At 44.0% G+C, this 26,798-nt stretch overlaps 1 protein-coding gene across 1 annotated transcript in view; it reads left to right on the forward strand.

Moving 5' to 3' along the window:
- The first annotated feature begins 746 nt into the window (after positions 1-746).
- Positions 747-26,798, forward strand: part of CYP27A1 (cytochrome P450 family 27 subfamily A member 1) — a 37,676-nt gene continuing 11,624 nt past the window's right edge. Inside the window, exon 1 of the mRNA XM_011740656.3 lies at positions 747-1,454. Within this exon, the coding sequence (XP_011738958.1) occupies positions 1,200-1,454 (255 nt within the window). The 5' untranslated portion in view covers positions 747-1,199. The remainder of the gene's footprint in view (positions 1,455-26,798) is intronic.

Raw genomic sequence — 26,798 nt, forward strand, 5'->3', positions numbered from 1 at the left:
TTGGGGGGAGAGAATTAACAAACTAGAGACACAAACAAAAGTACGCAAGACAGGGTAAGAGGGAGGAAGGGTACAGGGAGATCTAACATACATATAGCAGTTTGAAGTCCCAGGAAAGGAGAAAAAAATGGGGAGAAGCAATGTTTGAACATAGAATATCAGAGAAACTCCCCAGACTGATCAAAGACATCCAGTCACAGATTCAAGAAACTAGGAGCCCTTGAATAAATAAATAGAAAGCCACACCTAGCAACTCAGCTGTCAGTCTAATTGAACTTAATAGGCCCTTTCTTCTCTGGCTGCCTGTAAATCACCAATTTTTCAAATGCTGTTAGAACCAGCTGTACCGTTCTGCTGGGTCCTTCATTCCTGGGTTGAATGTGATCTTTGACCCTGTATTTATTTTATACTTGCAAGAGTCATGTTTTTAAACTTTTTGAAAACTATACTTTGAATATACATGAAACATAGGATTCATAAGACAATACTTTTTTTTCTTCTTGCAATAAATTTTCCATACTATGTTACTCTTTTCATTTTATTAAAAATTATTCTGGCCATCTACGAAATCTGCTCTCAACCTGCAGTTTGAAACATCCTGCCTTGGCAGACACGGCGGGGAGGTTCGTGGGGGAAGAATTGGATTAAAAAAAAAACAAAACACGAATATTTAGATTTCTTTGTTCAGCGGCCCCCCTCCAGGGATCAGATGACTGGCCCCCCTCGCTCCGCACTGACTCCGGGATCAATCCGGACGGCCATTGGGAGAAGCCGAGGGCAGCTTAGTCGCGGCCGGTTCCTGTCCCCTTCAGGACGCGAGGGTCGCCTTGGGTGGGGAACCCGCGGCCGGGCGAGGACCTGTCCCAGTGTAGGACTTCCCGGTTTCGAAAGAATCTCGCTGCACCCCCGCCCAGAGTTCAGACCAAGCGAAAAGTTATTTGAGAGGCCTCGGGGGCGCGGGGTGAGGAGTCGGTGGCGGAGGCCTTGGTCGGGGCGCGGTGGGTATCCCTGAGTCACCGCGTCCCTCTCCTGCAGACCCCACGACGCTGGGAGGAGCGAGGGAGTGAGCGGGAAGGGGTCTGGCTGGCCTTTGCTCGGCCCTCCCCAGCGCCCGGCCTTGAACCCGCCCTGAGCTGCTGCCTGGGCGGGTCCGGGGGTTCCTCACTCGACCCAAAGGTGCAGGCGGGCGAGCACAACCCATGGCTGCGCTGGGCTGCGCGAGGCTGAGGTGGGTGCTGCGAGGGGCCGGCCGTGGCCTCTGCCCCCACGGGGCCAGAGCCAAGGCCACGATCCCTACCGCCCTCCCCTCGGACAAGGCCACCGAGGCTCCCGGAGCCGGGCCTGGTATCCGGCGGCGGCAACGGAGCTTAAAGGAGATTCCACGTCTAGGGCAGCTGCGCTTCTTCTTTCAGCTGTTTGTTCAAGGCTATGCCCTGCAGCTGCACCAGTTACAGGTAACCCGCGGGGGCATCGCGTCCTGGGGATGGGGGTGGGCACCGGAACAGAGAGGCTAGAGGTGAGGAGACTTTGGACAAAAAGTGAAGACTGCAGGAACTCAGCTGGGGACCCACTGAGGCTATGGTCATAAACTGGAAATCTGTAGGGAGAATGTGCAAAGTACAGACAGAGCCCTTTGAGCTGAGATAAACAGGACGATGAGGGGTGTAAATCAGGAAGGCACCAGCAAGGAGGGGATCTGGACGCTGGACTTAAAGTGAGCAGAGGCTGAGGAGGGAACTGTCTTGGGAAGACAGTGGCAAAGGCAAGTGTGTAAGCTGACAGATAGGGAATCACTAATTCTGTCATGATACTGGCTACCACAGACTTCTTCCAAAGGAAATAACTTCAGGAGGATTTTAGAAGCCTCTTGGTTATTTGCAAGGTAAATTTCCTCTTAGGGGAAAACACAATGCTGCTTCTCAGATCGTGGAAGCAAACTCACAGACCGAAAGGAAAAGGTACTTTTTGTTATTAAGAAATCAGTCTGAGGCCGGGTGCAGTGGCTCACACCTGTAATCCCAGCACCTTGAGAGGCTGAGGTGGGCAGATCACCTGAAGTCAGGAGTTTGAGACCAGCCTGGCCAACATGGTGAAACCCCGTCTCTACTAAAAATACAAACATTAGCTGGGCATGGTGGCACATGCTGGTAATCCCAGCTACTAGGGAGGCAGAGGCAGGAGAATCGCTTGAACCTGGGAGGCGAAGGTTGCAGTGAGCCAAGATCATGCCACTGCACTCCAGCCTGGGCAACAAAGCAAGACTGTCTCACAAAATAAATAAATTAATTAAATTAAAAAGAAATCAGTTTGTGTTCAGGTCAGTGGTGTTGGGGGAGAAAACCAATGTCTAATAAGAAAGTTTTATCCAGCAGAATACAGAAATGAGGCAGGGATGAACAGCTCACTGCTCACTGACAGAGACCGGAAAACCCAACACTGACCAGTGTTGGAGAGGATTTAGGAAATGAACCAAAGGGGTTCATGTGGGATCTGTCTTCCTAATGACTAGCAAGAAATGTAAATGCACCTACCATGTTCCAGGCATGGTTCCAAGTGCTGGGATTCAGTGAGATGAGGCTTCTGCCCTCATGGGGCTTATATGCTCCTCTGAAGAAGATGGAGGACAAAGAGATAAAGTAATAAAAAGTTAACTTCACAGAGAGACCTCTGGGAGGAGAAGCTGTTCTAAGGTTGGGGAAGAGGGAGGGGGCTTCGATTCACAGGGTGCCTTCACAAGAACACTTGGTTGTCAGGGACTGATAGGAGCAGGCTGGTCCTGGGCTGGGATAGTCAACCACCTGCTGGTCATGTGTCTGTGCTGGAAAGGAGTCAAAAATGAGGAGGAGCTGTGGGGACTGGGGACAGAACAGGCCTTTGAGGACAGCCTTGAAGATCAAGATAAGGGCCCTGGTTCCTCTGAGGGGCCATGGTGAGCTCTTGAGCAGGCATGGGGTGAAGATGGCCTGCATGGAACACTGTCCAGGCTGTGGTGTGTGTAGTAGGAGAGGTGCAGAGGGTCTAAGGTGATGAAGGCTCAGGCATGGCAGGATCCAGGATGGAAAGGCAGATCTGAGCCACACTCCAGAGAAAGCTGGACTGGAGGTTGAGGATGAGGGAGAAGATGACCCTGAGGGCAACAAAGGGCAAAACGGACTACAACCAGGGCTGCATCCTCTGCAGTGTCCTGGTGGCTGCTGTCTCTCCTGCAGTCTTCCCTGTTGGGCTCATGTTTGTGAGACTTGGGGGTGTGAAAATAAGTAATTCAAAATCTAAGCTGTTGGAACTTTAAAATATTTTGAGCCTTAAGGGAATGTGATTATGTGATTATGGGACTCAAGTCACATAAGCAGGATGCTGTAACCTAAGCAGCTGTAACCTTTGTTTCTCTGATTATAGATTAACTTTCTTCTTTACCTCTGGTTTTGAAAACATTGTAAATGTCTACAGGGGCCAAGGAAGATGCCTTCCCTCTTCACTGTTGAACTTCATTGTAGATTCACTTCCTTTTATCTTTCTCACGCAAAGATTTCATGCCTATCACATTGCTTTAAGATAAAATGTTAACTATACTATTTTAAATTGGAAAGGAAATGAAAATGAGATGCATGGAAAAGAAAACAAATGATAACTAATTAAATTGTAACTCATAAACCAGCCTTGTATAGAAAGTGTTATAACCCTCTGAAACTTTGTTTCCTGCCTATATAAGCAAGGACTTAACTTTTAACTTTGGAGCACTGATCCCATTTTTCTGGAGTGTGTGTTTCCCAAATGGCTATTCTCAACTTTTCACTTGAATAAAATGTTTAAAACTGGATTCTGATTCTTTTGATTATTTCAGTTTGACAGGGGGCAGGTCAGAAAATACTGAGAGATGGTTTTGAAATCACTTGTGGACCCAGATCCTTTAGGCCAGTTGTCCCCAATCTTTTTGGCTCCAGTTTTGTGGAAGACAATATTTCCATGGACTGGGGTGGCGGGGCTGGTTTTGGGATGAGTCAAGTGCATTACATTTATTGTGTACTTTATTTCTATTATTGTTACATTGTAATATATAATGAAATAATTATACAACTCGCTATAATGTGGAATCAGTGGGAGCCCTGAGCTTGTTTTCCTGCAATCAGACCATCCCATCTGGGGGTGATGGGAGACAGTGACAGATCAGGCATTAGATTCTCATAAGGAGTGTGCAACCTAGATCCCTCACATACGTAGTTCACAATAGGGCTTGTGCTCCTATGAGAATCTAATGCCAGCACTGATCTGACAGGAGGCGGAGCTAAGGTGGTATTATGAATGATGGGGAGTGGCTGCAAATACAGATGAAGCTTTGCTCACTCACCTGATGCTTACCTCCTGCTGTGAGGCCTGTTTTCCAACAGGTCACAGACTAGTACTGTTCTGTGGCCCAGGGGTTGGGCACCCCTGCTTTAAGCCAAGAAAACAGACTCTTGTTAACTTCTTCTGCTTGATTTAACCTTTAGAAATGGGAGAGGCCCAGTAAATGCCTCAAGGGTGAGAACTAAGGATTTCTCAGGGGCAGACTTGCTTAGGATGATGTCTAGAGCAGTAACTACCAAAGAAATTCTAGATGGCTTTAGAAGGAGGAAGAGGAAAGCAGGGGAAAGTCAGGATGTATGGCTTTTTAAAGGAGAGTCCAGGGCTGGGATATAGCAGAGCCCCCTGGTTTCAGTCCTTGTATCCCAAACGTCTTGCGGCACACGAACCTGGGCCATCCCATGGGAAATACATTAGCCCTTCCCACTATATGTGGCTAGTGTGCATTAATAGAGAGAGGAGTGTTGTACGTCTATAAAACTCAGGTAATAGCCCTTTAAAATTAGAGAATGTGTTTCATTTACTCACTTTGCATCAGTTAGAATTTGTTAGATTGCCACTCAAACTGGCTTAAACTATAAAGCAGCTTTATTGGCTCATAGAACTGAAAACTCCAATAGTTGAGTATCCTTCAGGTGTGTTTGTTCTAGAGATTCAGGAAGTCATCAAAGCTACAGCTTCAGCTGGGTGTGATGGCACAGTCCTACAGTCCCCCAGCTACTTGGGAGACTGAGGCAGAAGGATCCCTTGAGTTCAGGAGTTTGAGACCAGACTGAGGAACATAGCAAGACCCTATCTCTAAATTTAAAAAATGACATCTCTGTTTTTCTGCAGTTCCCTGGGCTCAGCTGTCTTGCAGGAGTTGGTTGACTGGCTTGGCCTGGGTTAATTGCCTATCCATGAACCCATCATAGTGGCCAGGGGGAGACAGACATACCCTAATTAGCTTACCTCTGTGGAGGTTCACCCTTAAGCTGGGATTGGGGTCCCTCCCACGCAAACAAGGTATCTGCCACACAAAGGGGAGGATGGGAATGGATGTAGGAACAGCCAACCACAATGTCCCTTGCGCCCTCAGTTGTCAAAAACTGCATTAGCACACACAAAAAAGTAATAAAAATAAGCTTTGAGAAGCACTGTAGCACTTAAGGGAGTGAGGTAGGAATTAGGACATGTAAAAGTCATACTACGTAAATGCCAGTGCCTTTCTCTTTCCTGATAAAAATTATGTTGAACGCTGGAAAAATGAAATGTAAACATATGTTACATTTATATCAAATTAATATCTTTCAAACTTATTGATCCTGAGAATTATGAGATATCTATTATGTAGCTCTTATTATGGACTGCCTGGCTTTGTGACCCTTCCTGTGCCCCCCAGTGCCCAGGAGATTAATGATTTAATCTCCCCCAGGTCACCCAATGTCCTAAGCACATATATGTCATTTTATGTTATCATGTTTCTCTATCTTTCTTTTTATTTTTTCTTTTTTTGAGACAGCGTTTCACTCTGTCACCTAGGCTGGAGTGCAGTGGTGCGATCATGGCTCACTGCAGTCTTGACCTCCCCAGCTCCAGCTGTCCCCCCACATCAGCCTTCCAAGTAGCTGGGACAACAGGCATGCACCACCATGCCTGGCTAATTTTTGTATTTTTGGTAGAGACAGGTGTCGCTATGCCCAGGCCGGTCTTGAACTCCTGAGCTCAAGCAATTCACCCACTTTGGCCTCCCAAAGTGCTGGAATTATAGGCATAAATTACTGTGCCTGGCCATCATGTATCACGTTTCTTATCATCACTTGTTTATATGGCTTAGAGATTGGGGCTGTGAAGCTGTGAGGCCTGGGCCTATGTCTTTCCTACCTTTCTCCCCCAAGTGCCAGGCACGGTCTTAGGCATAGGGGAGGTGCTATGAGTGGTACTGAGCAGTGGATACATCTGATGGAAGAAGTGTCACCCTTCTTCCCAGCTCCCTGATCTGGGTTGTTTGACATATTATAGAGTGAAGAAAAGGCAATGAGGGAGGTGGGCAGATTGAACAAGCCTGACCCTTCAGTTCTTGGTGTTTGAGGTTTCAGAAACTAAATGTCAACACATTCAGCATGGGCAGATGATTGGGGACTGGCCCACACTGGGCAAATCCAAAAAAGCAAATGTGGACTGGAGTGCCCGCATGATTATTTAATGAGGAGGTGCTTTGGTTTGAATGTGCTTCCTAAAGTTCATGTATTGGAAGCTGGATCTCCAATGCAACAGTGTTGAGAGGTGGGACCTTTAAGAGGTGATTGGAATGATTCTGAATGATTAGTTATCATGGGAGTGGTTACTGATAAAAGATTATTTTAACCCCTCCCTCTCTACCTCACACAATGCCCTCTTACCCCTCTGCTTTCTGCTATTGGATGATGTTGCAAGAAGGTCCTAACCAGATACAGTCCCCTCAACCTTGGACTTTCCAGCCTCCAGAACTGTAAGAAATAAATTGCTGTTCTTTATAAATTACCCAGCTTCAGATATTCTGTTATATCAATACAAAACGAATTAAGACAGGAAGTCAAGCCTCCCAGGAATCATAATACTCCATTGCACTAGAACCCTCTGTTGTAGTTATCTACTGCTGCATAACAAACTATCCCAAATTGTGGTGGCTTAAAACAACAAATATTTTGTTATAGTCATAATTCTGTGTGTCAGGAATGTGGGCAGGGCACAGTGGAAATGACTTATCTCTGCTTCATGATGGAGCAGGCCTTTAGCTCAAATGGGCAAAGATGGAGAGGATTGCTCAAGTGAGGCCATATGTCTGGGCCTTGAGTCTGGCTTTTAGCTGGCACATCGCCTCTTCTGGGGCCGGAATGGCCAAGATGACTTTTCTAGTTGCATGTTGGTTCCTGGCCTGGTTTGGCCAGAACAGCTGGTTATCTCTCTCTTCATATGACTGGCTTGAGCTTCCTTACAGCATGGTGGTCTTAGAACACTTGGACTTCTTGCATGCGCTGGCTTCCCCCAGAGCGAATGTTCCAAGAGACAGAAAATAATCGTTGCAGTTTCCTAAGGCCTGGTCCTGAAAATCAGCACAGTCTCATTTCCACTGTATTCCACTCATCAAAGCAGTTACAGAGCCCACTGAGAGCCTAGAGACATGGACTTCACCTCTTAATGGGAGGCATGTGAAGGAATCTGTAGCTGTCTTTAATCCTCTACACCCTTTTCGTCGGATTCAGTTACCTAGGGAGAGAAATTATTAACTACATTACTGAACCGCTTGGAAGGACCCAGAACGAAAGGAGTAGAATTGTATGGAAGAAAATTCCATCTGGGCCTTAGAGAAACCCTTTTGAATGTACTTCTCTGGTGACTCTCCTTTAGGTTAATTATCTCTCTCCTTTGGACTATGAGTGATAAATGCTGCCAAATTCTTCCTATTTGGCTTCCTTCTTCTGGATTTTGTAAAAACCACTCCTATTCTGTTAACACATTCTTTCTTCAGTTTGACAAAAACCTTTGATTAGATAGATTTCTTCCTTAGCACTCATGTTACCATCAGGCCTTCCAGAGATTATTGTCCATTTACCTTGACTGGACTTGAGTGTTTTTCAGGGTCATCTGGTAGACATCTATGAAGTTGTCCTTGAGGCTGTAGCAGAACAGCGAACATGGCCCAAAAGCCTCAGGGATGGGAATATGAAACTAGGTATTAAGGCAAAATATGTGTGAGTTATGCCAGTTTTGTAATTACATTGCCAGAATGAATCAATGCAATTTAGCATTTGCACTTATAGACAAACTGCTGTGGGCAAAGAGACATGCAAAATATTCAAGGCAGCCTTATTTGTGGTCAGGAAAGATTAGAATGATTTAAATGTCCCATAGTAGGGGACTAATTAAATTATGGTACATCCATATGATGAAATTTCATGCAGCCATTAAAAAGGTTAGGGACAGACCTATTAATATTTATTGCTTGCTAAGAGATGGAAAGAATGTGTTGAAAGAGAAAAACTTTAGCTGAATTAAGTTTAGCAGAGTTTAACTGAGCAAAGAACGATTCACAAATCAGACAGTGTCCCGAGCCAGAGTAGGCGCAGAGACTCCAGTGCAGCCACGTAGTGGAAGATTTATGAACAGAAAAAGGAAAATAACATACAAAAAATGGAAGTGAGGTACAGAAACAGCCAGATTGATTACAGCTTGGCATTTACCTAATATGAACACGGTTTGAACAGTTGGCCATCTCTGATTGCCCAAAACTTGGTGATTGGCACAAGAGTAGGCTACAGTCTGTATACAGCTCCATTTACATTATAGGTCGTAATGTGCTGAGAAACTTTTAGGCCAAACTTAATATATAAGGCGGCAGCGTTAGGCTAAACTTGAACTTGATTTAACAATTCCCCACTTTTGGTCATCTCAGTTTTAGAGGATGACCAAGACTTTACTCACTGATGTCACTATCACCATTGTAAATGTATTTATTTGTTCTTGGAACCCATTGGGAAATAGCAGAGCAGTGGGTTTTGTAAGACGGGAACAAGGACTTCTGGTTATTTTTTGTAAAGGTTAGAGTAGAGGGTACCTCTTTATGCTGGGATGTCCTGTTTACAGAAGAAAAACAAAACCTAGTCTGTTCTAGGATCTATTTGTTTCCTTAAAGTCTTAGTTTGATTATGTCACATTTAGCATAAGTGACTCCATTTTGGTTTGGTGTGGTCTGTTGGAGGCTAGTGCATGAGCTCAGTCCAAAACAATGGCCTCCCATAATTTGTTTACAATTTCTCCTCTTTTGGTCAGTTTCTTACTTAGGTAAGAGTATGAGCAAAACGTAGGGCCTTAGCACTGCTCTCAGTTACCATCATTTTGTGTTTCTGGTCTCAGCACGTCATTCATAGGTTATGGTGCCTTTCATGGTCACATATTTCTTTTAGCTCTTTTCATTCCAGTTGAAGAGAGACCATTTGACATTCTACAGATGGCTGCATGCAAACATTTAAAACTTTTGAGAGAATACATTGCACCAGGGAGACTACTGTTACGACTATCAAGAGGATAATACCTAGAGTTTGGAGTATGCTCCTTAGCCAGGTTCCCCATAAACCAAACCAACTAAAATCAAATAGATCAAAGAATCAGCTAGATAAAAATTCTACTTGCTTTGACTAAGCAGTCTCTTTGTTAATCCCCTACAACTGAATCTCTAAAATACCAGATGTGATGAAAGTGCCAGCAGCTGCATAGATACTTCCCTGTTTAGCTAGTAGGTAATCTAGAGCAATTCTATTATTTAGCGTAACTTTCAGAAGAGAATTTAAAGTCTGTTGTGTAACCATATCCTTTACAGTAGGATCTGCTAGAGAGTCTATCATGAGGGATAAATTTCTTTCTTTCTTTTTCTTTTTTTTTTTTTTTTTTGAGATGGAGTCTCGTTCTGTCGCCCAGGCTGGAGTGTAGTGGCGCCCTCTCGGCTCACTGCAGCCTCTGCCTCCCAGGTTCAAGTGATTGTCCTGCCTCAGCCTCCTGAGTGGAGTTGGGATTACAGTCACGTGCCACCATGCCTGGCTAAGTTTTGTATTTTTAGTAGAGACGGGGTTTCACCATGTTGTCCAGGCTGGTCTTGAACACCTGACTTCAAGTGATCCACCCGCCTCGGTCTCCCAAAGTGGTCGGATTATAGGCATGAGCCACTGCGCCCAGCTGAGGGATAAATTTCCAATCATTGCCTCATTTACTCCAAACCATGGAAAAAAGGACCTAACACATGATACCATTTGAGAAGAGTGAAGACCTCCTGGCAATGATCTTTTAATCCATGATGTAGGTTAAGAGGAGTGGACCAGTGTTGTTTCTGACTGACTATGAGGCAACGTATGTGTCATTAAAATTTCTTTTTTTTTTTTTTGAGACTGAGTCTGGCTCTGTCGCCCAGGCTGGAGTGCAGTGGCCGGATCTCAGCTCACTGCAAGCTCCGCCTCCCGGGTTTACGCCATTCTCCTGCCTCAGCCTCCCGAGTAGCTGGGACCACAGGCGCCCGCCACCTCGCCCGGCTAGTTTTTTGTATTTTTTAGTAGAGACGGGGTTTCACCGTGTTAGCCAGGATGGTCTCGATCTCCTGACCTCGTGATCCGCCCGTCTCAGCCTCCCAAAGTGCTGGGATTACAGGCTTGAGCCACCGTGCCCGGCTATTCACATTAAAATTTCTCACCTACATTGGGCCTTTGTCTTCCATCTATTAAGGCATAAGGTTATCCATGTAATAAGGCTGGCTGCAAAATCTTTCATAAATAAAAGTACACTCCATGAGTGCACACAACAGATCCCCTTTTCACTTCTACTGTTCATAGGGGCATAAGCAAAGAAAAAAAATTGGAAGATAAGAGTCTCGTGATAGTAAAGAAGTCTTGATCTGTGATCTTGGGAAAAAGCTGTCTACATCAAGGATACTGTCTTCTTCTGGGGAGAAACTTCTCTGGTTAGCTTTACTTTAAGGTTTCTAATGGGTTTACAGTTCTGAGTATGTGGAGGGACCTTTCTGAGTTATGAGATTATGAACCAAGATTCAAGGTCTGAAAGTCTTGATGCAGTGTGGACGGCAAGGGCAGTCTTTCTGTGACATTCCCAGAAGACCCACTCTTTGGGTTCTAGATTGTGAAGGGCTTGATGTCCTCAGTCAGTGAGCCATGAAAAGCTTTCTTTACCTGGTGAAAATACAAGGTGGCATAATGAACTATTGTTATAACATCAGTCCTCTTGTGTGGGAAAGCTTTTATACAACCAGAAAACCTGCATTGAAAATGACAATAGAATGAAAACCCTCTACAAATGTTTAAATGTCCCATCAGGTAGCGAAATGTACCTGAAATTTTGATTGTCTTCCCAGGAATATGGGTTTGACAAACCAAATATTGGTCATAAACTATTATAGCAATTTAGAAGTCACTACCCCCCCGCCACACACTGCACACACACACACACACACACACACACACATACACACACGTGTATATATATTTAACTTGGATCACTTAATCTTTTTTTTTTTGAGATGGAGTTTCACTATTGTTGCCCAGGCTGGAGTGCAATGGCGCAATCTTGGCTCACTGCAACCTCCGCCTCCCAGGTTCAAGCGATTCTCCTGCCTCTGCCTCCCTAGTAGCTGGGATTACAGGCATGTGCCAACACGCCCGGCTAGTTTTGTATTTTTAGTAGAGATGGGGTTTCTCCATGTTGGTCAGGCTGGTCTTGAACTCCTGACCTCAGGTGATCCACCCACCTCGGCCTCCCAAAGTGCTGGGATTACAGGCGTGAGCAACTGTGCCCGGTCAATTTGGATCATTTTATCTTTTTCATGATGAGTTATGGAATGCAGAACTTTTAATAACAAAAGCTTTAAGGACTCAGGAAGGACAAGGTGGCTGTCCTGGTTCCCCGTGAGTCCATGCTTAACATCGGACTTACGTCCTCTTGAATACCAATTGTTTCTCCAATTTAGGTGCATAGCACTAATAACTGGTAAGTTATCATAGGTAATTTGACTTAGACCATGGAGTTCATTCAAATTGTGTATCTAAACAATTTCAGTACTGGCTGATTTAGCATGAAAATCTGGCAAGGTTTTTTTTGTTTGTTTGTTTTTTGTTTGGCATTTAATTAATTTTTGTTCTGCTTGAGTTAGCAGTTTTATAAACCAGTCAGTTTCTTCACTAAAGTTTCAAGAATTCTTACCCAGTCCAAATGATATGATTTTAAAGTATTGGCCGGGCGCGGTGGCTCAAGCCTGTAATCCCAGCACTTTGGGAGGCCGAGACGGGCAGATCACGAGTTCAGGAGATCGAGACCATCCTGGCTAACACAGTGAAACCCTGTCTCTACTAAAATACAAAAAAAATTAGCCGGGCGAGGTGGCGGGCGCCTGTAGTCCCAGCTACTCGGGAGGCTGAGGCAGGAGAATGGCGTGAACCCGGGAGGCGGGGCTTGCAGTGAGCTGAGATCCGGCCACTGCACTCCAGCCTGGGGGACAGAGCCAGACTCCGTCTCAAAAAAAAAAAAATAAAAAATAAAAAATAAAGTATTATAACCTTTTAAAATAATTCAAGAGTGCTTCTCAGGGTTCTTTCTGTCCTTTCATGAACCTCCTTAAAGACATCATATTCTAGGATTTTGCATGTTTGTGAAATTTTCATAAACTGCATCAGAATTAAGCAATTAACTGGGGAAATGACTTCAAATAGTCATAGTCTATGACACAATTGACAAGGAAATTTGGTTATTTCTGTGGCCTACAATACTATAACATACATATTAGAATTTTAGAAATCTCATACAATTTTGGAACATATATTAATAACATTCATTAAAATATAACCTGAAGAAGATTAAACATTATTTCTAATTTGACAATGCTTCCCATGTAACTTAGCATGTCAAATAATTCTGTTTACCTCTCTTTTGGAGGCTTCAGGGAACCTCTGTAACATCCCAAAGTTAAAAGTTAAAAATGACTTAATTTTGAAGCTGAAATCTGATTTTTGGAAAGCCTGTCAAATATGTCAAAGATTTAAAACACTTGACCAAAATAGGTCACCACAAAACAATAGTCATTCATTTAACCAAAGTGATCATTTAAAGATTCTTTTTGTTTGTTTGTTTGTTTGTTTGTTTTTTGAGACAGAGTCTCACTCTGTCGCCCAGGCTGGAGTGTGATGGCATGATCTTGGCTCACTGCAACCTCCGCCTTCTGGGTTCAAGTGATTCTCCTGCCTCAGCCTCCTGAGTAGCTGGGACTACAGGCGTGCACTACCATGCCCAGCTAACTTTTGTATTTTTAGTAAAGACGGGGTTTCATCATGTTGGCCAGGCTGGTCTTGAACTCCTGACCTCAGGTGATCCACCCAGCTTGGCCTGCCAAAGTGCTGGGATTAGAGGCAGGAACCATCCCACCTGGCCTGAAAGATTCTTAAAAACAAAAAACCTGTACTCTTTGATAAAGGAGACTCATTTTCCAAACAATCAAAAAAGACAGCATGAGACAGAATCTGTCTCTTCTTTTCTTTTCTCTCTGTTTTTTCTTTTTGCAGTTTATGTAAAAAGTGAACAAAACTATTTTACTGTCTTATTAACACCACAGAAAATTTTATTCAAAAAAGAAAAATAAATTTTACTTTTGTATTAGTATATGATCATATTAAAACTAATTTTAATAAAACTTCATAAATACATTTATCAAATTTATCATCTTTTAAATCACACAAGATTTCCATAAACCTTTTGTTTTACATTTTCCCCAAGTTTCTTTCTTTCTCTTTTTTTGGAGACAAATTCTCACTTTGTTACCCAGGCTGGAGTGCAGTTGCACGATCTCAGCCCACTGCAACCTCTGCCTCCTGGGTTCAAGCAATTCTCATGCCTCAGACTCCCAAGTAGCTGGGATTATAGGTGTGTGCCACCATGCCTGGCTAATTTTTTGTATTTTAGTAGAGACAGGGTTTTGCCATGTTGGCCAGGCCGATGTAGGACTTTACCCTTAGTTCAATTAAAAATGGGGCCCTTGCCACACAACCCTAAAGGAAAGATTAGGCTCGCGGACACATAGAAGGGTGAGAAAAATGGAATTTATTGGGTGAAAAGGAAAAAAATTCAGCAAAGCTAGAGAGGTGCCTGTTAACAGGCCCCCATCTCACAGACTGAATCCCCAGGTTACCACCCTAGAACAGGAGAGGACAGTCTCCTCCCCCTGCAAACAGCGTGAACCTCCCGAGGCTCCAGCCCAGTGCGTAGACCAGTCGGAGTTTCTCCAGGGACCTCTTTTTACTTGGCTGTCTCATTCCCCACTCTAAAGAAGTACCTCTAACTGCCATTAGAATAAGGATTGGGATAAGGGTGAAGATTGATCTTAACTGCTTCCTGCTGACAGGGGGCACTGTTTTGGGAAAACGGCAGTCATATCTCCCTCAGAGGCCTAAGGGTCCCTGGCAAAACGGGCCACTGTCCGAGGCTCTGGTTGCATGACCATTTGGAGTTTGATGGCCTGAAGATGAGAAGAGACAAACCAGGTTTTTCGAAAACATGTATCAAAATGAGAAAAGGGTGGGTAAGTTCAGCTCAAAAATCCCAAGGCCTTTTACCAGTGCCCAGGGAGAGGGAGGCTAAAATGCTGACTGGTTAAAAAAACTTTATTTACCCTTTTGCCAGCATGTTGGGCTTCTGGGTTCCCTTCCCCTGAGCCCAATCCTGAACCAGTCAGTTTAAGGTTTGGGAAATTAACTTTTCCCAGTTTGGAGGATGCATCTGAGGGGAGTGTCCTGTATAGTACAGAGCCACAATTACCTGTCAGTGAAGAGAGGAGAGAGGAGGAGAAAAGAAAAAAGAAGGCGCTTTTTCAAAGGGGTCCCAGAGGTTCAGGATGCAGCACTTGAGAGGGTGCAGACTGAAGATGAATGGCTACTCATCTAGAAAGAGAGGAGCAGGCGTCCCTGGTTCCCTTCTCTTCCTACCAAATATCTGGGGTGCATAAAGGAGAGAAGGAAGAGCATTCTCTTTCCCTCTTCCATCCTTGCATCCCCGAATCCCAACAACTGTGACAGGGTGCCACCCATGGGTGTCAAAGCGGCCTGCACCCATGAAGCACGGAGTGCCTAGAGAATAGGAATTATGCATTCTCACCTATGTCTCTATTCCCACTGGTGTCAGTAGCCTTGGAGTTCCCTAGACCTCATTTATGCCACAGATACTAGCATGACCTTTATCTATGAAATGAGAGGCTTGGCCTAATCAGCAGGAATTAGTCATGCTCACCTGTGCTGTGCCCTTTAACCTCTGTTATCGTCTCCCTCTGGATCCCTTAGATCCAGTTTTCTTTCCTAGGGCTTTGACCTGAAGCTTGGAATTGAGTTTGGGATAAAATTGTGTCTCAGGGGGTGTTGCATGGACTCCTTATCATAAGCCAAATGCTAAAGTGAAACTGTGGAATTGAGTCCTCCTCCAACAAGGGAGAGGAAAGAATGTCTTGTGACACACCCAGATTACTGGTGGCTATAGTTATGCTTGCTAAGACTGGGGTGCATGGTGCTTGGTTTTGGTTAGCTCCCTTGGTCTTACTTTCCCAAAAAGGAAACCTCTGAGTGACGGGCATCCTGCTTATTCCCATCACCTGATGGGATTTGGAGGATAATTGCTCAGAACTAGAATATTGACCCAGATTTTTACATTGTCCATCCCCTTTTTCTTTCTGAGCTGCAGCCAAAGATTGCTGGTTGGTTCACAGGAGCAGGCAGGGTTAGTCAAAAATGTAGGCAAAAACTTAAGAACAACGAATGAGTTTAGAATGTAATTACAAATGTATGATAAGTTTTGAAACATAATTTCTCTCTCTCCAGTCCTCACTTTTGTTAAAATAAATCATAATAGGACTGAGTTGTTTGCAAAGTAGATGTTAGTCTTATACTTGACCTGATTATTTGCATAAAGTACAGCAAGAATAATTATTTCTACATAGGCCTTTTAGATTGGCTCTGATGGAACTCTGTTCCACAAGGAAGCTCAGATAAGACCTTTTAAAGCTGAGCCCAGCCATGGGTTTGTATCCTCAAATACCTGTGAGTTGGGTGACCCTCTCCTTTAAGATCCCAAGGTAAACTCAGAGCTCCTGGGCCTGTTAGAGAGTGACATTCTTTACTGACCACAGGTCAGGAACCCTGTACAGGGACTGTGTAGATGAGGGTATAAGGCCAGTTTCTTTTCCCCAAGGGGCTTTTATTGACTTGGTAAGTCAAGCTTGACTCCTTAAAGGGAAGCATACTTTTCCAGTCAAAGCCTTGGTAACACAACAGTTTCTCCAATTGTGTCCTATTGCAAAAGAAAAATGGATTTTTTTTTTTTTTTTTTTTTTTTGAGACGGAGTCTGGCTCTGTTGCCCAGGCTGGAGTGCAGTGGCATGATCTCAGCTCACTGCAAGCTCTGCCTCCTGGGTTTACGCCATTCTCCTGCCTCAGCCTCCCGAGTAGCTGGGACTACAGGCGCCCGCCACCTTGCCCGGCTAGTTTTTTGTATTTTTTAGTAGAGACGGGGTTTCACCGGGTTAGCCAGGATGGTCTCTATCTTCTGACCTTGTGATCCGCCCGTCTCGGCCTCCCAAAGTGCTGGGATTACAGGCTTGAGCCACTGCGCCCAGCCGAAAAATGGATTCTTATTGCACTGATGCAAACAACTATATTGTCATAAATTAAGAATACTCTGCTGGGTGCGGTGGCTCACACCTGTAATCCCAGCACTTCGGATGGCTAAGGTGGATGAATCACCTAAGGTCAGGAGTTTGAGACTAGCCTGGCCAACATGGTGAAACCCCGTCTCTACTAAAAATTCAAAAATTAGCCAGGTGTGGTGGTGCACACCTGTAGTTCCAGCTACTCGGGAAACTGAGGCAGGAGAATTGCTTGAACCCGGGAGGTGAAGGTTGTAGTGAGCCGAGATCACGCCACTGTACTCCAGCCTGGGCGACAGAGCAAGACTCTGTCTCAAAAAAAAGAAAAAAAAAAAAGAAAGAAAAAAAGAGTACTCACAGATAGTTTCCAAATTCTAGAGGAACCTGGCAGAGAGAAACAAACATGCTCCAAATTTTGTTCACAGGCTTATAGCTTACTCAATTATTGAGGCTGTAAATAGTTCAAAATATGTTTCCGTGACTCTGAAAAACAAAACAAGGATCAGCAATATTACAAGCAAAAGTCAAAAAAACTTGTTTCAGTTTCCTGAGTTCTGTTTCAGTTCTTTTTTTGCTTGATATTTGTGAACGTTTCAGCTCTTCCTTTATTCCAATGTTACAATATCCAAAGTTATCAGAAACCCTGCATTTGAGAGCACCTGTCAAAGTTCTATAGCTTACTATAAACCATCTTTTGAAAAGGATTAAAACAAGACAACAATTGTCTGTGACTAACAAAATTCCCACGGTAGTTACAGTTAGAAACACAATTGACAAAGAAGTTTGGTTATCTCTGGTTTACAATATCTTAACAACCTTAATTATAATTTCTTTTGGAGACAGAGTTTTGCTCTTGTTGCCCAGGCTGGAGTGCAATGGCATGATCTCAGCCCACTGCAATCTCCCTCTGCCTGCCAGGTTCAAGCAATTCTCCTGCCTCGGCCTCCCGAGTAGCTGGGATTACAGGCACCCGCCACCACGCCTGGCTAATGTTTTGTATTTTCAGTAGAGACGGGGTTTCACCAGTTGGCCAGGCAGGTTTTGAACTCCTAATCTCAGGTGACCCACCTGCCTTGCCTCCCAAAGTGCAGGGATTACAGGCATGAGCCATTGTGCCTGGCCTTAATTATGATTGATAGCATGTACTCAGACATCAGAATTTTAGAGATCCCATACAATTTTGGAACATATATCAGCATTATTCACCAAGATATAACCTAAAGAAGATCGAACACCATTTTGGCAATCTCATGTAACTAAACGTGACAAATTATCCTGTTTACCTTTTCCAGAGACCCTCTGAACCATCCAAAAAGCCATGCATCAAGAAAGACAATTTTGAAACTGAAGTTTGATATTGGGAAGGCTGTTAAATATGTTAGAGGTTTAGAACACCTGATGTTATGAAATGGAATTCCAGATTATCATAAATTACTTATTTTGCCAAAATGATGGCTCAGAAACTTAAAAACAAAAAACCTTTTATAACCCTTCACAAATTTTGCTAAAGAGCAGATTAGTGCCTTAGGAGTACCTTGTGCTTTTATTTCAATGCTCAATTTACAGAAAAAGCATATAATACCCTTTGGAATTTAGTCAATATATTCACACACAGAATTTTGCAAGATTAATTTTTATAATCCTTCCACTACTTGTTTGAATTTTTAGCTTTATCTTATCTAATTTAAAACAATCTTTTAACCCTGGGCAAGAATTTACATTTTCATGCCTTCTTATAATTTTTTTTTTTTTTTTTGAGACAGAGTCTTGCTCTGTCACCCAGGCTGGAGTGCAGTGGTGTATCTTGGCTCACTGTAACCTCTGCCTCCCAGGTTCAAGCAATTCTCATGCCTCAGCCTCCCGAGTAGCTGGAATTACAGGCGTGCACCACCATGCCTGGCTGATTTTTTTGTATTTCTAGTAGAGATGGGGTTTCACCATGTTGGCTAGGCTGGTCTCGAGCTCCTGACCTCAGGTGATCTGCCTGCCTTGGCCTCCCAAAGTGCTGGGATTACAGGCATGGGTTACCATGCCCAGCCTTCTTGTAATCTTTTATTAAAAATACATTTTATTGTTCTTTTTTTTTTTTTTTGAGACGGAGTCTCGCTTTGTCGCCCAGGCTGGAGTGCAGTGGCCGGATCTCAGCTCACTGCAAGCTCCACCTCCCGGGTTTACGCCATTCTCCTGCCTCAGCCTCCCGAGTAGCTGGGACTACAGGCGCCCACCACCTCGCCCGGCTAGTTTTTTGTATTTTTAGTAGAGACGGGGTTTCACCATATTAGCCAGGATGGTCTCGATCTCCTGACCTCGTGATCCGCCCGTCTCGGCCTCCCAAAGTGCTGGGATTACAGGCTTGAGCCGCCGCGCCCGGCCCATTTTATAGTTCTTACACACCTTGCATATAAATCTATTTTCAGTGTTTTCAGTTACATGTTACAATGGTAACTCCTAGCAATTTTAACTTTAATGTAAAACCTGGTAAATTGTTTTAATTGTGTGCTACGTGTAGCCAAGGTCTGACTCCTTCCAGCATAATTAAGGGCGTAGTTAATTCAGTATGTCCCCAGGCCTTACCAATTGTGAAGTAGGCAAGTCAAATAGTTCTCAAAACTCAAAAGGCAGTTTAGAACCTTAAAACACTTAGCAAGCCTAGTACCTAACCTGCATAATTTAGTTCACCTATTTATATTTTGATGATATGTGCTTTTTACCAATAATCAGCCGGCCATGCAAGGCCCTTGGGTCATGTGTCCCAGCCCCAGCAAGGAGGGACCGGGAGGGGAGGGCAGCTGGGAGCCACCCCTTGCTGGTCTGTCCCAAAAAAAGAAGGAAAAGGCCATGGAAAGGTGGGCACAACTTCCTCTACCCTCAGAAGTCTAAGGGAAAGGAGGCTTAGAAGCAAGCCTCAGCCTCCCAAGAAGCTAGGACTACAGGTGTGTGCCACCATACCTGGTGCATTTTAAAATTATTTTGTAGGAACAGGGGTCTCACTATGTCGCCCAGGCTTGTCTCGAACTCCTAGGCTCAAGTGATCCTTCTGCCTCAGCCTCTCAAAGTGCTGGGATTACAGGTGTGAGCCACTGCACCCAGCTTGTGATAGTTAATTTTATGTCAATTTAGCTAGGCTATTGTAGCAGGACGAGCCACAAACAAAACTCCTCAGACACCGAGTTAAAGAAGGAAGGGGTTTATTCAGCCAGGGGCATCGGCGAGACTTCTGTCTCAAGAGCCAAGCTCCCCGAGTGAGCAATTCCTGTCCCTTTTAAGGGCTCACAACTCTAAGGGGGTGCATGTAAGAGGGTCATGATTGATTGAGCAAGCAGGGGGTATGTGACTGGGGGCTGCATGCACCGGTAATTAGATTGGAACAAAACAAGATGGGGATTTTCACAGTGCATTCCTATACAATGTCTGTAATCTATAGATAACAGAACCAATTAGGTCAGGGGTCGATCTTTAACTACCAGGCCCAGGGTGGGGTGCCGGGCTGTCTGCCTGTGGGTTTCATTTCTGCCTTTTAGTTTTTACTTCTTCTTTCTTTGGAGGCAGAAATTGGGCATAAGATGATATAAGGGGTGCTCTCCTCCCTTACTATGATACTCAGTTGTTTGGTCAAGCACCAGCCTAGATGTTGCTGTGAAGGTAACATTAACATTAAATTGGCAGGGCCGGGCATGGTGACTTCTGCCTGTAATCCCAGCACTTTGGGAGGCTGAGGCAGGTGGATCACTTGAGCCTAGGAGTTCAAGACCAGCCTGGGCAACATGGTGAAACCCTGTCTCTACTAAAAACACAAAAATTAGATGGGCGTGGTGGCATATGCCTGTAATCCCAGATATTTGGGAGGCTGAGAGATGAGAATTGCTTGAACCCAGGAGGCAGAAATTGTAGTGAGCTGAGATTGTGCACTGCAGTCCAGCCTGGGTGACAGAGCGAGACTCGATCTCAACAAACAAACAAACCAACCAACCCATGAAATTGGCAGTAAAGCAAATTTGAGTAAAGCAGATTGCCCTCCGTGATGTAGGTAGGCCTTGTTCAAGCAGTGGAAGGCCTTGTGCGAAAAGACTGAAGTCCCCAGAAGAGGAATGAATCTGCCTCCAGACCACCTTCAGATTCAACATTGTAATATTGACCCCGTTGGAATTTCCAGCCTGCCAGCCTGTGTGGCAGATTTTATACTTGCCCACTGTTAGGGACAAACTGCCCCAAAAAGCTTGTTGGTGCTCCCCACCCCTCCCACTAATGCTCTGCAACTCTTTTCCGTGCTGCCCACCCTTCCCCCAAGTCTCTTTATGTTTCTAAACCCTTATCTAGGCGCAGCTGTGAAGCCAGCAGACTTCACTTATCAGACCATGCTGTGATAAGCAAACCCCAATTACAAACCATCCAGACTGCACGGGGTGAGGTCGTGGGAAGCATAAACAAACTTTACCTACACCTTCCTGTAAGTTCCTGTTTATCTAGCTGCTACCATAAACGTCACAAGGTGATACGTGGCAAAATTAACCAGCAAATAACCTCGGGATGCGGCCATACCAAAGAACACCCTCAAACTCCCCTCCTCAATATAAACCCCTCATTCTGTAAGCTTGGGGCTGGCTTCCTCTCTGACTGTTAAGGGAGCAGCTGGCAGGTTAATAAAAACTTGCTTGCCTGACTTTGGGTCTATTTTTCCTTTCTCTCAGCTAACTTTACACCAACCTTCATGATCACGTGAGCCGATTCTGTAAAATAAATCTCTCTATATATACATACATCCTATTGTTTCTTTTTGTTTCTGGAGATTCCTTTTAAATATATCCACAAAATTACATCAGTCCACTGTCCAATCTGAGAGTTTCTTCCAAATCCAGTTAAAGCAATTGTTAGACCATACCCATGGGTATTTCTCGGTGCCCCAATGACTTGTGCCCAGTGTCGGAAAAGGCTGAACAGGTTCGACAACTGTGTTTGCCATCAAGTCCCCAGCACACCTTGACCAGTGCATAAATCCTCTGGTCCTCCTTAGAGAAGGAGGGACTTGGGTTTCTGCCCTAGTCCTGTTCATCTTGACGGGGGTAAGATCTTTGCAAAACACAAGGAGACATATGACTGTAATGCAAGTTGTGGGGTACCCCCATTGCTGAGAAACCCCTGCTAGACCGCAGCCAAGGGGTTTTATATTCTGCAACTCTTTTCTGAGAGAGGACAAGGCAGAAAGTCCGTATCTCAGAACCTGAGAGGTGATAAGAAGCTGTCTTGGGACACCTCCGAGGGAGATGGGGAGGCCAGTGAGGAGTGGGAGGGGCCTCCCATTCTTCAGTGTTCCAGGAGGATCACAGGGTAATAAGTCTTCAAGGCTCAGGGAAGGCTGAGTCCAAGCCTTTGTGTATATGGATACGTGGAAGGTCTTAAGGGTGCTATGGCAAAGTCACGCAGCCTGGTAGTGCTGAGCTAAACTAGAACAAAATCTGTAGCCAAGCCGTCCCTGACCCCTCAACTGGTACTGCCAGCTGGGGATGACTGAGTTGAGATAAAAACACAAGACTGGCCTGGCACGGTGGCTCACACCTGTAATCCCAGCACTTTGGGAGGCTGAGGCGGGCAGATCACCTGAGGTCAGGAGTTTGAGACCAGTCTGACCAATATCCTGAAACCCAGTCTCTGATAAAAATAGTAGAGCTGGGCATGATGGTGGGCGCCTGTAATCGCAGCTACTTGGGAGGTTGAGGCAGGAGAATCACTTGAACCTGGGAGGTGGAGGTTGCAGTGAGCTGAGATCATACCACTGCACTCCAGCGTGGGTGACAGGGTGAGACTCCATCTCAAAAAAATTTCTTTTTAATAAAAAAAGAAGAAATAAAGATAAGACACTCCAAGTTGGCCAGGTGTGATGGCTCACAAAAAAATAAAAATAAATAAATAAATAAAAACACATGACCATGAGACAGCACTTTCTTTTCCTATAAAAATTATCTTAAAAAAAATCACATAAATATGAATTACAATTACATGCTAATTTTGTGGCTACATACCACATTTAATAGCAAATGCCATTTAGAATTGAAATAACTTACAGAAGTAATATATGCATATTTTAGATAAATGAGAAAATTAAAGAAACAAAAAGAAGAAAATCCAAATCTTCCATAATCCCAACACCTATGGCATAGCACGATGCCTTATACCCATAGGTTCTTAATAAGCGTTTGTGAGATGAATACATAGATATACCCATGATCTTGTTATAAGCAGACAGGCATTGTCTGTTTTCCCCATATGTCATCTATATATATATGTTTTTTAAAATAAAAGCGTACCATATGCTCTCTTTTGTAACTTGCCATTTTACAGAAAAATAAATATGAATATCTTTTTCAATAAACACACTTATATAACAATTTTTAATGACTGAAAAGCATTTTGTTGGATGACTACATAAGAATTTACTGAACCCTGTTGTTATACATTTAGATTTTTCATGTTTAAAGCTTTGATTAACAATATATCTAGCACTAAATGTTTGTGTACCTTCTCAATTATTTTCTTAGAACAAAACTCCTAAAATGGAACCATTGTGATAAAGGATTTGTTCAGATCTTTGATATGTAGCACCTGCCAAATTGTCCTCCAGAAAAGTTGCAAAGGGAATACTTTTGCATGACAAAGGCCATTCCAAAAAACAAAAACATGGCCACACATGGTGACTCACGTTGCTTGTAATCTCAGTACTTTGAGAGGCTGAGGTGAGTGGATCACTTGAGGTCAGGAGTTCGAGACCAGCCTGGCCAACATGGTGGAACCCTATCTCTACTAAAATACAAAAAAATTAGCCAGGCATAGTGCCGCATGCCTGTAATCCCAGCTACTAGGGAGTCTGAGGCAGGAGAATCACTTGAACCTGGGAAGTAGAGGTTGCAGTGAGCTGAGTTGGTGCAACTGCACTCAAGCCTGGGCAACAGAGTGAGACTCCGTCTCAAAAAACAAAAACAAAACCAATTTATTTTTGCAAATAAGTACATGCAGAATATATATCACAAAGACATACCATTTTCAACTATGATATTTGCAAAAACGGTCTCTGCAAATATAGTTGAAAATGGTATGTCTTCGTGATATATATTCTGCATGTTCTTATTTGTGAGATTGAACCTATTTTCTGAATAGATTTACTATTTATATTTCTTTCTTTTTTTTTTTTTTTTGAGACGGAGTCTCGCTCTGCTGCCCAGGCTGGAGTGCAGTGGCCGGATCTCAGCTCACTGCAAGCTCCGCCTCCCGGGTTCACGCCATTCTCCTGCCTCAGCCTCCCGAGTAGTTGGGACTACAGGCGCCCGCCACCTTGCCCGGCTAGTTTTTTGTATTTTTTTTTTTTTTTTTTTTTTGAGACGGAGTCTCGCTCTGTCGCCCAGGCTGGAGTGCAGTGGCCAGATCTCAGCTCACTGCAAGCTCCGCCTCCCGGGTTCACGCCATTCTCCTGCCTCAGCCTCCCGAGTAGCTGGGACCACAGGCGCCACCACCTCGCCCGGCTAATTTTTTGTGTTTTTAGTAGAGACGGGGTTTCGCCGTGTTAGCCAGGATGGTCTCGATCTCCTGACCTTGTGATCCGCCCGTCACGGCCTCCCAAAGTGCTGGGATTACAGGCTTGAGCCACCGTGCCCGGCCTACTATTTATATTTCTTTTTTTGTAAATTCCGTATTTTTGTTTTTATGTCTATTTTTCTAAAAAGTTTTTGAATTGTATATTCACACATATTTTCTTCTTGTCTTTTTGTAGTTTCTTTTAAAATCTTTATCCCACCTGGGATTAGTTTCTGTGTATGGTGTGAGGTCCACAAGGCAGGTGCCTGACCAAGGGATCACACAAGGCGCAGGAATGGAGCCTGCACTTGGCTTGCCAGTCCCTGGGCTGTGGCCAGGGCTGCAGCTGCATCTGCCCGAGCAGGCCTTTTTTTTTTTTTTTTTTTTTTTTTTCTAATTCCTGCTTAAGGCACTTTTTAGGCCAGCAATGACCACGGATGTGGGTTCTCACTATATTTTCTCCCCCAAAAATCAACCAGTTGCTTTAATGACATTTGTTCACTTATTTGTTTCCTCTTATTTAAGACTAGGCTAAGATCAATAGGAATTAGTTTAGCCTGTGCAGCCTAGCCCTAGTCAATAGGGGAACGACACAGCAGCAGGGGCCACGTGCGTCAGGGATAAGAACCCCTTCCCCTCCTTGTCCAAGTGTGCGCTCACCATTGCTCCATCTGTAAGGGGTGCACCCTTCCGTAGAAGTAACTTGCCTTGCTGAGAATTAAAAAGAACAACAACAACAAAAAGACTAGGCTAAGATGTGAAGAAACAGAACTACTTGCATTGTTACTAAATGCTTTTTCTATCTGCTAATTAATTGTTTACTTCCTATAAGGTCTTTACTATTTCTTGCTCATTCAAAGAGCTTTGATTCTCAGGATGCATGAGTTTCTTCTGCTTTTTGGAACGTTGTTCTAGCAGCTTGTCAAAGGTAAGGAAGCCCTCACATTTCTGTTTACTCTTCCAGAAGGCTGCTTACTACCAGTTTGTTGCTGGGAGAAAAATAATGCTGTTTCCTGTGGAAAAGAGAGACTGCCGACGTTTTCTTCAGAGAGCAAATAAATGAGAATAAACCAGCCTCTGCTCCCTCATCTAGGATCTAGGAACTGATACTGTAACTTTCTTTTTTTCTCTCTTTTTAAGCCATTCTAGTGGTTAACCGTGGCTTTGGTTTGCATTTCCTTAATGACAAACGATGTTGAACAACTTTTCATGTGCTTATAGGCCATTTGTATATCTTCGTTGGAGAAATGTCTATTCAAGTTATTTGCTTATTTTATTTATTTATTTATTTTGAGGCAGAGTCTCATTCTGTCACCCAGGCTGGAGTGCAGTGGTATGATCTCGACTCACTGCAACCTCTTGGGTTAAAGTGATTCTCATGCCTCAGCCTTCCAAGTAGCTGGGACTACAAGTGTGCGCCATCACGCCTGGCTAATTTTTGTATTTTTAATAGAGACAGGGTTTTGCCATATTGGCCAGGCTGGTCTTGAATTGCTGGTCTCAAACTCCTGGACTCAGTGATCTGCCCACCTTGGCCGCCCAAAGTGCTGGTATTATGGGTGTGAGCCACCACGCCCAGCCATTCTTTGCTTATCTTTAAACTGAAGTTGTCTTTTTGTTGTTGGGTTGTAACAGTTCTTTGTATACTCTGGATATTAAACCCTTGTCAGATATATGATTTGCAAATCTCTTCTCTCGTTCTGTAAATTGTCTTTTTACATTCTTGATAACGTCCTTCGATGCATAAAAGTTTTAAATTTTTTTTCTTTTTGAGACCGAGTCTCACTCTGTTGCCAGGATGGAGTTGCAGTAGTGCAATCTTGGCACTGCAACCTCTGCCTCCCAGGTTCAAGTGATTCTCCTGCTTCAGCCTCCCAGGTAGCTGGGACTACAGGCACGTGCCAGCACACCCAGCTAATTTTTGTATTTTTAGTAGAGATGGGGTTTCATCATATTGGCGAGGATGTTCTCGATCTCTTGACCTCGTGATCCATCCACTTTCGCCTCCCAAAGTGCTGGGATTATAGGCGTGAGCCACCATGCCCCACCATTTTTTTTCTTTTTTGAGGTGGGAGTTTTACTCTGTCGCCCAGGCTGGAGTGCAGTGGCACAATCTCAGCTCACTGCAGCCTCCGCCTCCCAGGTTCAAGTGATTCTCCTGCCTCAGCCTCCCAAGTAGCTGGGACTACAAGCATGTGCTACTACACCTGGCTAATTTTTGTATTTTTAGTAGAGAGGGGGTTTCACCATGTTGTCCAGGCTAGTCTTGAACTCCAGACCTCAGGTAATCTGCCCACCTCGGTCTCCCAAAGTGCTGGGATTACAGGTGTGAGCCACCACATCCAGCCAACAGTTTTTAATTTTTATGAAGTACTATTTATCTATTTTTTTTTAAATTGCTCATGGCTTTGTTATCAAATCTAAGAATTCATTGCCATATCCAGGGTCATGAAGACTTACTCTTATATTTTATTCAAAAAGTTTTATAGTTTTAGTTCTTCTCTTTAGATTGTTGATCCATTTTGAGTTAACTTTTTTATATGGAGTGAGGTAGGGATCCAGCTTCGTTCTTTTGCATTTAGTTATCCAGTGGTCCCAGTACCATTTGTTGAAGAGACTTTCTTTCCCCATTGAATGGTCTGTGCACCCTTGTCAAAAATCAGTTGACTGTAGATGTTTCAGTGTATTTCTGAATTCTCAG

The sequence above is a fragment of the Macaca nemestrina genome, chromosome 11 (genome assembly GCF_043159975.1).
Source record: "Macaca nemestrina isolate mMacNem1 chromosome 11, mMacNem.hap1, whole genome shotgun sequence".
NCBI lineage: Eukaryota > Metazoa > Chordata > Mammalia > Primates > Cercopithecidae > Macaca > Macaca nemestrina.